Here is an 11,663-nt window from a genome sequence, read left to right on the forward strand (position 1 = left end):
TGCCAAGAGTTAAGGGACTGGGAAAGATACTGGCAGTTCCAAGAAGCATTTAAGTATTAAAAAGCGTCCCAGGTGATTGTAACTTAGGGGATCTGTTGGAAACATAGTCCTAATCCTACCCTTGTCCCTCAGTCCTGTTACCAAGAACCCATAGCGGCTTCCAGAGCAGGTAGGTGTTTATGGAGTGCGACCTTCCTGGATTCCAGTCTGACTGACTCCTTAATAGTGATCCTTAGCAAAGTACATAATTAAGCCTCTGAATCCAGTTTCCTTATCTGTAAAGGATTTATTGTGATGGTTAAATAGGGGACGACTGTTTAACCTATTTATTCAAATAGGATGAGATGGCTGGATGGCATCACCGACTCAATGGACATGAGTTTGAGTGAACTCCGGCAGTTGGTGATGGACGGGAGGCCTGGCGTGCTGCAGTTCATGGGGTCACAAAGAGGCGGACACAACTGAGCGACTAAACTGAACTGAAATAGGCAAACACAGGCTTGACGCTGCACTGATACTATAGTAGATCCTCAGTGAGAGTTTTGTTCTTCGATTTGGTGCCCAAAATCTCGGCGCCTTGTGTACCCATACCAAACACATATAGAGACAGAGATTTGGAGGAAAGAGAAGTGAAGGTGAAAGTTGCTCAGTTGTGTCTAACTCTTTGGGACCCCATGGACTATATACAGGCCAAGGAATTCTCCAGGCCGAATACTGGAGTCTGTAACCTTTCCCTTCTCCAGTGGCTCCTCGGAACTGGAGTGGGTAGCCTTTCCCTTCTCCAGGGGATCTTTCCAACCCACGGATTGAACCCAGGTCTCCTGCATTGTGGACAGACTCTTTACCAGCTGAGCCACAAGGAAAGCCCAAGAATTCTGGCTGGAGTGGGTAGCCTATTCTTTCTTCAACAGATGTTCCTAACCCAGGAATCGAACCGGGGTCTCCTGCATTGCAGGCAGATTCTTTACCAACTAAGCTATTAGGGAAGCCCTGGAGGGAAGAGATGACTTTATTCCTTTGCAAGGCAAAGGTGGAAAACACAACAGTCTAACACTTTAAGAACTGTGACCCCAGACCCTCCCAACCCAGGGAAACTGCGAGAGGTTATATAGACTCCCTGGGCTCCTGGTCTAGGTGTTAAGGCTCAAAGTAATCAAAGTCTTGCATTCTTCTTCCTCTTTATTTCAAAACAGTCACAGCTAGTGTCAGATAATTGGGCTCAGTTGTCTCTGGGTTATGGAGATTCAGCAGATGCTCTCAGGAAAGAAGCTGGTTGCATTGCTCTGCTTATCTTACCATCCTTATTCAGTTGCTGATCTGAGACTTTTTCTTTCTTATCAGGAGGACAAATGCTTTTAGAAGTAATTTTATAGAGGATCATTAGTTGTTTACAGTGGGAAAATTAATTCAGATACCTCACATGGAAAAAAAAAGGCCCACACATTTTAATATATCAGTATTTAATGTAGTCTGTTATGTCAAAATTCATGGTGGATTTTAATGTAAAGTCAACATTTATTCTCTTACGTCCCAGTTTTTTGTTATCACTCATCTTTCAGTTTCCTGATTATCGATTCTCACATTTATATTTCCAGCTCTCATGTCTCCTCTGAGATTCAAACTTGTTGGTCTAATTTCGTATTTGGCATCTTAAGTTGGATGTCCAATAGGAAAACATAACAGAAATAGAAATCTTGGCTTTTTTCTCCAGACTGTTCTTTCCTCAGGGTTCTGTTTCAGTAAATGGCATCAGTGTTCATCCATTGGCTTCCCAGATGGCTCAGTGGTAAAGGATCTGCCTGCAATGCAGGAGATATGGGTTTGATCCTTGGGTTAGAAAGATCTTCTGGAGAAGGGAGTAATCCCACTCCAGTTTTCTTGCCTGGGAAACAGAGGAGCCTGGAGGGCTACAGTCCATGGGGTTGCAAAAGACTCAGACAGGATTTAGCAACTCAATAACAAACAAACAACAATTCATCCATCCAAAAAAAAAAAAAAGACAGCTTGGAGTCATTCTTGTGTTCTCTTTTTCCATCCCATCATCAAACTCTGCTGCTGTACTTTGGAATGTATCCTGCATCTGACCACTTTTCATCCCCTGCATTGTTAGCACCCTACTCTGTGAGGTGATATCTCACTGTGGTTTTGATTTGCATTGATGAGCAGTGTTGAGCATCTTTTCATATGGCTGTTAGCCATCTATACACCATCTTTGGAAAAATACCTATTCAGGTCTTCTGCCCATTTTTTAATTGTTCTGTTCTTTTTGATATTTAGTTGTATGAGTTGTTATTTTGGATATAATCCCCTTATTGGTCATATCATTTGCAAATATTTTACCCAGTTCAGTAGGTTGTCTTTTTGTTTTGTTGATGGTTTCCTTTGTGCAAAATCTGTTAAGTTTACTTAGGTGCCATTTGATTTTTTTTGCTCATGTTTCTTTTGCCTTAGGGGACTGATTAAAAAAAAAATGTTGCTATGATTCATGTCAAAGAGTGTTCTGCCTATATATTCTTGTAGGAGTTTTATGGCTTTAAGTCCTACATTTAGGTCTTTAATCTATCTTTGGTTTATTTTTGTATATGGTATGAGAAAATATTCTAATTCCATTGTTTTACATGTAGCTATCCAGTTTTTCCAGCACAGCTTGTTGAAGAGACTATGATTTTGCCATTGCATATTCTTTGTCATAGGTTAACTGACCAAAGGTGTATGGATTTATTTCTGGGCTCCCTATTCAGTTCCATTGACCTATGTACTTGTTTTTGTGCCAGTACCATGCTGCTTTGATGACTATAACTTGGTAATATAGTCTGAAGATAGGGTACATAATACCTCCAACTTTGTTCTCTCTCTCTCTTTTTTTTTTTTTTCTCAAGATTGTTTTGGCAGTTTAGGACCTGTTGTATTTCCATATAAATTTTAGGATTTATTTTACTTCTGTGAAAAATGTCATGGGTATTTTAATAGGGATTGCAGTACATCTCTAGATTTCTTTGGGTTCTATGGCCATTTTAACTATTAATTCTTTCAATCCAAGAACTCAAGATATCTTTCCTTTTTTTTTGTAGTCTTCAGTTTTCTTCATCAGTGTTTTTATAGTTTTTAGAGTATAGGTGCTTCATTTCACTGGTTAAATGTTAAAGGATCCTCTCTAAGTGGAAAAGAAGATTCATTAGGAAAGGGAAAATTGCACTAAGAAAGGAAAATGTGTAGTAAGGGTTGAAGATTAACCACTTAAAGAAGCTAGTAAGATTCAAAGACAAAAAAGCAACTATAACAACAATAAACAGTTAAGGGTAAACATGAAAATGTAAAATCTGACATCGAAAATACAAAATGTAGGTGAGGGGAATAAAAAATGCAGATCTTTTAGAATGTGTTTGAACTTAAAGGACTAAATGATTACTAGTTAAAAACAAGTAGATATAGATATAGGTCATCATATATGAAACCTGTGGTAACCAGAAATAAAAAACCTACAATAGACACACAAAAACTAAAAGCAACACAGGCACACTACTAAAGAACATCATCAGCTATGCTTCTCCTTGCTAACTATGACAAAATGGAAGAGGAAGAGGTGAGCTAAAGAACGAACTGCTAAATAGGAAGCAACCAGGGCTTGCCAGATATAACAATAATACTGTTTCTTCTTACAACTTCTCCAGATGGTAAATTACTCCATAATTAAGACAGGAATTCAGAACAAACTCAAACCCAGGGTGGATCTGTGTGAGAGACTTTGTGAAGAAAAGATTCAAGGTAGTCCTTCATAAAACATTTCAGAATGGCAAAAGGTCCTCTAAAGATTTTAAGGTGTACCTAGCATATCCTGTCTATTAAATATTAGAATTTATGGGAACCTTAAGGATGCTTGCCTACAGCATCGTTCCAAGGACCCCCAGATAGAGAAGTTATTATCTCAAACAGATTTGCAGTGGTGTATTATCTAAGAAAGTGAAACCCACTAATAATTTTCAGAAAACCTGCATAATTCTTAAGAGAATTGTTCTGGTGGAAGCAGAGTCTGAACTAAAGAGACAGTATATGAAGTATACTAAAAGAGAGAATATAAGAAGAGCCGAATCATTGGAAGAGACCCTGAGTAGGGAAAGATTGAGGGCAGGAGGAGAAGCGGGCAGCAGAGGGTGAGATGGTTGGATGGCATCACCAACTCAATGGACATGAGTTTGAGCACACTCTGGGAGATGGTGAAGGACAGGGAAACCTGGTGTGCTGCAGTCCATGGCTTCACCAAAAGTCAGACATGACTTAGCAACTGAACAAAAGACAGAGCGAAATAAAAAGAGACGGATGTCTCATCCATTTTGTCCAGAAAACAGATCCAGGAGGGTTTTTTCGCTCATTTAGGAGCTACAGAGAACAATTCAGAGTATAAATTGAGCAGCAATGGAAGAATTGGCAACATGTTCTCAGCTGGATTTCAGGGCTGCCGTCTATGGGGTTGCACAGAGTCAGACATGACTGAAGCAACTAAGCAGCAGCAGCAGGGGCTGTTATGTGCCTCCCACATTCCCCATTTTTGAACAGGAATGTCTAAGAATTATACTACCACCACCATATCCTGATGTATGTGTACATACAGTTAACTTCCTTATTTAGTTCACAGGTCTTAAGATTGAGAAGATGCTTAAGGAGCTATACCCAAGGAACTATACCTGAGGAGCTTCCTCTGTACCTGAACCTGATATAATTGATGCAGTGTTGGACTTTGAGCCTGAGCATGGTGCTATTCTAGAATGAAACTCTGGTGGGGAGAAAGAAAGGGAAAGAAAGTGAAGTCGCTCAGTCATGCCGGACTCTTTGCAACCGCATGGATAGTAGCCTGCACCAAGCTCCTCCGTCCATGGGATTTTCAAGGCAAGAGTACTGGAGTGGGTTGCCATTTCCTTCTCCAGGGAATCTTCCCAACCCAGGGATCGAACCCAGGTCTCTCACATTGTAGACAGACACTTTACCATCTGAGCCACCAGGGAAGTCCAGGCTGGCTTGTCAGGAGTGGGGAGGGGGGGCCTCAAAGGAGGGATGGGTGTATTTTACATGTGGGAGGAATGTGAATAGTGTGGCTTAGAAGGCAGATTTTAAAAGGTGATTACAGTGTTTCCCATTCCACATGCTTTTCTAGAGACTTTGCACTCTCCTTTTGAGAGGTAGACTACTATGTTCTCCTTAAAGTTTGTGGGTCTTTGTGATTGTCTTGGTCAGTGAAAGTGTTAGTCACTCAGTCGTGTCTGACTCTTTATGACCCCATGGACAGTAGCCCACCAGGCTCCTCTGTCCATGGAATTCTCCAGGCAAGAATACTGGAGTGGGTAGCCATTCCCTTCTCCAGGGGATCTTCCCAACCCAGAAATTGAACCCGGGTCTACTCCATTGCAGGCAGATACTTTACCATTTGAGCCACCAGGGAAGCCTACCTTGACCAATAGTGTATGGCAGGAGTGATACACTATGTAGCTTCCAAGACTAGGTCAAAGATAAGGCCATGCAATTCGGCCCTGATATGCTGGGATGCTCACTCTTGGAAGCCAGCCAAATTAGCCACTGTAAAGGCCCACATGGAGAGAACTGAGACCCTGTGAACCCACAGCCTTGCCTGAGATCTTAGCTGACAGCCAATACCAACTTCCCTGCCTGGTGAGTGACAAAAATAGAATGGTCTATGTTTTAAGCTGCTATGTTTTAGGGTAGTTTGTTACACAGCAATAGATAACTGAAATACACCCCAAATATAGTCGCATAAAACAATATTTTGTTCATAGATCCACAATTTGGACAGCGCTTGACTGGGACAACTCTTCTGTTTCAGGATATCTAAGACCTTCACTGGGAAGATTCAATGGCTAGGGCTAGGATCATCTAGAGGTTTGTTCACTCATGTATCTATTACCTGAGCTGAGATGACTCACAGTCATTTGGGACGATCACAGGAAGTGCTTACAGTTGGCTTCTCCGTGTATTTGGGGCTTCCTCACAGCATCACAGCCTCAAGTTTGTCAAGCTTCATCAGGTGGCTCAGCCCTCCAAGAGCAAGTGTTCCCAGCAAACAAGGCAGAATCATCATGGCCTTTATGACCAAAGTCACAAAGCATCAGTTCAGCCCTCCTGTACTAACTGAAGCAGTCAGAAACCCATCCATATTGAGGGGAGAGGGCGTAGACCTCCCGCCTCTTGGTGCCAGAAGTAGCAAAGAATTAATGTTACGAACAATTTTTCTGGGACTTCCCTGGTGATCCAGTCCTTAAGAGTATACCTTCCAGTGCAGGGAATGCAGGTTTGATCCCTGGTCAGGGAACTAGGATCCCATACTCCATGGGGCCTCTAAGCCCATGTACTGCAACTTACTGAGCCTACATGCCACAACTAGAGAGAAGCCCACATGGTACAAGAAAGAGCCTGCATGCTGCAACTAAGACCCAACATAGCCAAATAAATAAATGTTTTTTAAGAACCAACTTTTCTCTGATATGTTAAATATGATTTTCTTTGTATTAACTGACTTGAAGTTTATGGGTGTTATGTCCCCTCAAAACTCAAATGTTGACATCTGAAACCTCAGTGTAATGGTATTTGCAGGTAGGGCTTTTAGGAGTTTGTCAGGTTCAAATGAGGCCCCCATGAAGGGATTAGTGTCCTTATGAACCGAGGAAGAGAAACCAGAGGTGGTTTCTCCTCTCCCTGCCAGGTGAGGAGACAGGGAGAAGGCAGCTGTCTCTAGGCCAGAAAATGCCCCCACCAGGAACTGAATCTGCCAGAACCTTGATCTTGGACTTCTCAGACTCAACTGTGAGAAATGTGTGTTGTTTAAGCCACTCTATCTATGGTATTTTGTTAGAGAAGCCTGAGCTAAGACATAGTCCTTCCAGACTATGTGGTTGATGTCTTTGTCAGTTTTAGAAAATTCTCAACCATTATCTCTTAAATATACCTACGTAATGCTTTGTAGCTTTGTTGCTAGGGAAAGAGATGATGCCTCTAGGAATGTCACAATATGAGTTTCCAAAGTTTGTTCTTAGAACTGGGAAGCAAGAAGGAAAATAGGTCATAGTCACGCTCCTTTGTATCAGAGTTTTGACTAAACCGTTCTAGAGCCAGATGCTCCCCTTCTTACCATCACTCCTCCTCCCAGGGGATTCTTCTCTAATCTCTATGAGAAAAAGGTCAGTCTGGCTATCCTTCTATCAACACCTCTGTGTATATTTTAGCCAATGAAAATTCTTCTGTCAGTAGTAGTTGAACCAGTAGCAAATGCTGAATGGTCATTCTCTCCCAATGATGGAAAAAGTAACCTAGTATTTGTTCAGCTTTAAATTTCATCTGTGCCTCCAAGTGTTAAGTAAAAACACCTACATGAAAACACAAATTTTAATAGTGGGGATACTTTTTACTATTTTGTATTGTATACTTTTAATCCAATCTTCTACAAGAGGTATGTGTTACATCAGAAAAATTCATTACAAAATAAAACTCCAAAAAGTTTCCTACAATATATCATTAATAACAATGACATGAATTTAATGTTACCCAGGGTACAAATGATTCACATAAGATTATTAAACACTAAAATCCAACCTTGAATCTCTCTCTCCTGTCAGTAGCAGAGCAGTGCATTACAATTTGGGGGAAGGTCCAAGGTGTTTGGTGAAGAAGGTTAGAATTTGCTTCCACGCATCTACCTGGGCCGTAGAATGGGCCCTGGGCTCCCCACCCCACATCACGGGTTTGTCCAATAATTTGTGCAAAGAAGCTGGGCACATGGGAAAATAAGGAGGCTCAATGTAGTGCCCGGTCCCAGGATAAGAGATGATCTGGGGTTTTTCCTTTCCATGGGCCTGTAACCGTTCAGAGGCTATCTGGGCACAAAACTCACTCCTCCAGTTATGGTCATCCTGACCAACAATGAAGAGGATGGGCCCCTGGGCCTTCTCTATTGGAATCATGCAGGGGTTCTCACATCCCCCTACAATATCATTCCTTATATCCACAATGTCTACGAGGCCAGAGAAAGCTACCTTCACTCGCCTCAGGTCATGGCCCAGTGGTGGAATGCAGTTCTCTTTGTAGTACATAGTTTTGTTTCCATTGAATCCAGATCCATTGATGGACACTGTGGCTGATACATTCTTCAAAAATGAGGCCATGGAGAGACAAATATCAGCCCCTAAAGAAATGCCCAGAAGGCCAATGCCTGGGCCTTTTATCTGCAAGAAAAGAAGAGACAAAAGTCAAAAACCTACTCCAGAGAAAAACATTTTTCTAAATGCAACTAGAGATGCTGCTAGCTTTGACTTGTGAACTGCTCACAAGACATTCAACCTCAGCTGACAGAGGAGATTCTTTCCTTGTAAAGACTATCTTCCTGGACACGTGGCAAACAAATCTTAAAAACTCACCTCACTGGTAAATTTGGGAACTGGTTGCAAACTTCCAGAGAGTCATGCACTAGAGAATGCTGAGCCATGGAGCCTGTTGAGTTCAGAGCCTCACTCAGGTGGAATTATAGCATCAATGTTCTTGGGTATCTAACTTGTGAAAGGAAAGTCTGTCCCAAGAAGTGAATCATTATCAGACCACATCTAAATATATACTGAAAAATGCTTAGCTTTATAGAAACAAAGTAAGACTTCAGAGTCCAATTAAGTAGTTCTTAGCTTCTGAAATGGGTGGACAAGTTTCGATCAAGTCTGAGAACATATTCTGCTATCAGAAATATAAAGATTAAAAAGCATGCAAAGCTAAAAAAATTAGAAACTCCACTTGAAGAAATTTTAATATTACTACATAATTCCCTGAAATAAAAGCTCACATGAATTTTACAATGAAGTCGGCAATTTTAACCCATCTGACAGAGAAAGTGTACCTAAAGGTACCTAAAACCAAGGAAGTCTCCAAAAGAAATGTCTGTGAAAGAAGAGTAGAGCAGCATCAGTGCACTTGGCATAGGTGAGTGCAAAGTGACACCCTCTCTGCAGGTTCTAGAGAGAATGATAAAGGACATTAGGAGAACCTGGGTGTGTTGAAGCATGTAGCACAGGGCTTCTTCAAAGTAGTCCAGGTCTATGGTATCGAATTTCTTGGGGAGATCTTCAAAGCTATAATAAGCTAGAGCCAATATGGCAAAGCCATGGCCAGCCAGAAGGCTGGCCCGATATTCCAACAGGCCTCCTCCAATACCGTAGATGTCAATGATCCCTGGGAAAGGTCCAGATCCTAAAGAAGGCAATATTATAAAGAGAATGTATTATATAATTTATTAAAGAATTTTATTTCCTTTTAGAAATCTTTCTAAAGTATTTAGTGGGTGCCTGTGAATCAGAGGAAAGAAAAGAGCTCTCTGAGTCATTATTGAACAAGGGATACAAATTCCAAATTATTTCCAAGGTATTTGGAGAATCTTTAGTTGTGAAGGAGTCTAATACTGTATCATGGAAGGAGGATTTTAGACAGTTGATTTGCAGTCTTCTTTTATAGGATTGGGCACAGAATTGAGAATCAAAACGAAGCTTTCAAAAGCAAATCAAAATCCTTGGTGATACCTTTGGTTCAGATGTCTGCTTAGAGGGAAAAAAAGAGAGATCCTGTGAGGCTTTAGGTGAGGAAAGCCGTGAAGTCTGAAAAGTGATCTGTGGTAGAGAGGAGCATGAAAAAGTAGATAAGGGGCCCAGTGTACGCAGGACACTCGAGAAGAGTGACGAGGCACTAGATTCCTCCGCTGTCATCATATCGTGTAAGGCCATCATACTGTGTCGCAATGGCACCCCACTCCAGTACTCTTGCCTGGAAAATCCCATGGACGGAGGAGCCTGGTAGGCTGCAGTCCATGGGGTCGCTAAGAGTCGGATACGACTGAGCGACTTCACTTTCACTTTTCACTTTCACTCATTGGAGAAGGAAATGGCAACCCACTCCAGTGTTCTTGCCTTGAGAATCCAAGGGACGGGGGAGCCTGGTGGGCTGCCGTCTATGGGGTCGCACACAGTCAGACACGACTGAAGTGACTTAACAGCATCATACTGCGTCAGAGCTGAAGTTATTCATAGCAAAGTGAACCTACGGACCCCATCCAGTCCTTTTTTTTTAATCTTCATAATAACAGTATCCACCTCTTTGGGATACAGAGGTTAAATGAGATAATGCAAGCAAACCGCGTAACAGAGTGCAGAACAAATCAAAAGCCTCCATTGCGGCTGTGAGGCCACTGATTTAGTCAACATCCTCTTCTCTGACCCTGATCCCAAGCCACCTTTCACAGGAAGCGGTATCACAAACCGAGACGGCCTAGAGAACACGATCGCCAGGCCCCAGCACCCCGGGCTCACCTGGCGGCAGGAAGAGCGTGGCGCGCACCCGGCCGGCGCGCACCGGCTCGCGCCGCACCCCGGGGGCAAGGAAGTCGCGCTGGTGCACCTCCCGGCCCAGAAGCCGCTGGGTCTCGGGCTCGTGACCGTCGAGCACCTCCAGCTCCACGGCGAAGGGCGTCTGTACATCCCGCTTCAGAAATCGCCAAAAAGGCTTCTCGGGCTCCAGAGCCCAAAAGAGCCCCATGGGCTCGAGCCCCGCGAAGCTGCCGCCCAGCGCGGGCGCGCGCTCCAGGTCCAGCAGGCCGGCGGCGTCGGCGCAGTAGCGCGCGTGGGCCCTGAAGAGCGCGCCCTTCTCGTCGCGCAGGGACGCGCGCAGCGTGACCGGCTGCCCCGGCGCCAGGCCGCACACAGTGATGCGCACGGGCTCGTCCCAGCGGCAGCGGCCCGCGGGCTCCAGCGTCACTGTCGCCACCATCCCGGGCCCACAGCTGCAGTCTGGACCCTGAGTGTGAAAGCGCAGGCGGCTACTGGAGTTTTCGTCTCAGGCCGGGTGGAGGGCGCTCGGACGTCCGAGGGTGTCAGGCGTCGCCTGGAGCCGAGAGAGATCTGTAGCTGAGCCGCCTCTGGAGGCGTCCCTTTAGGTCTCGGACCCCTGCTCGTTGGTGGTTAAAGCACCGGGTCTTTCTTCTGGCCCAGGGTGGGGCGCACAGGGATTTTCTGCTGTCTATAATGTGGAGCGGAACCCGCCCCGCCGACGCCTCTTTTTTGCCTCAAACATCCCTCGCTTGTTGGGAGTGAAGCGTGTTGGATATGGATTCGTGGTGAAACCGGAGCTGAATGCCTTTAGGCAGAATTCCAAGAATTCTAGCCTCTCCCAACTTTTTTTTTCTAAAACTTTTAATGAGTTATAGACAAATACGCACACACACACAAGTTCAGTGGCTCAGTCGTGTCCGACTCTTCGCGACCCCATGAATCGCAGCACGCCAGGCCTCCCTGTCCATCACCAATTCCCGGAGTTCACTCAGACTCAACGTCCATCGAGTCGGTTATGCTATCCGGCCATCTCATCCTCTGTCGTCCCCTTCTCCTGCCCACAATCCCTCCCAGCATGAGTCTTTTCCAATGAGTCAGCTCTTCGCATGAGGTGGCCAAAGTACTCTGGAGTTTCAGCTTTAGCATCATTCCTTCCAAAGAAATCCCAGGGCTGATCTTCAGAATGGACTGGTTGGATCTCCTTGCAGTCCAAGGGACTCTCAAGAGTCTTCTCCAACACCACACACAACACACACAAAACCCTGCATAAATCCAAAGTGTATATTTCAATGTATTTCGTAA

The 11,663-nt window shown here is 44.0% G+C and overlaps 1 protein-coding gene across 1 annotated transcript; it reads right to left on the reverse strand.

Moving 5' to 3' along the window:
• Nucleotides 1–7,387: 7,387 nt before the first annotated feature.
• Nucleotides 7,388–11,292, reverse strand: LOC112587791 (peroxisomal succinyl-coenzyme A thioesterase). The gene is made up of 3 exons (XM_025295238.2): nt 10,344–11,292; nt 9,032–9,234; nt 7,388–8,225 (listed from the first exon to the last, which is right to left on the reverse strand). The coding sequence occupies exons 1-3, from the start codon at nt 10,798–10,800 to the stop codon at nt 7,635–7,637; spliced, it is 1,251 nt and encodes a 416-aa protein (XP_025151023.2). The 5' UTR covers nt 10,801–11,292; the 3' UTR covers nt 7,388–7,634.
• Nucleotides 11,293–11,663: the final 371 nt, after the last annotated feature.

Source organism: Bubalus bubalis, chromosome 11, assembly GCF_019923935.1.
Source record: "Bubalus bubalis isolate 160015118507 breed Murrah chromosome 11, NDDB_SH_1, whole genome shotgun sequence".
In the NCBI taxonomy this organism is placed as follows: domain Eukaryota; kingdom Metazoa; phylum Chordata; class Mammalia; order Artiodactyla; family Bovidae; genus Bubalus; species Bubalus bubalis.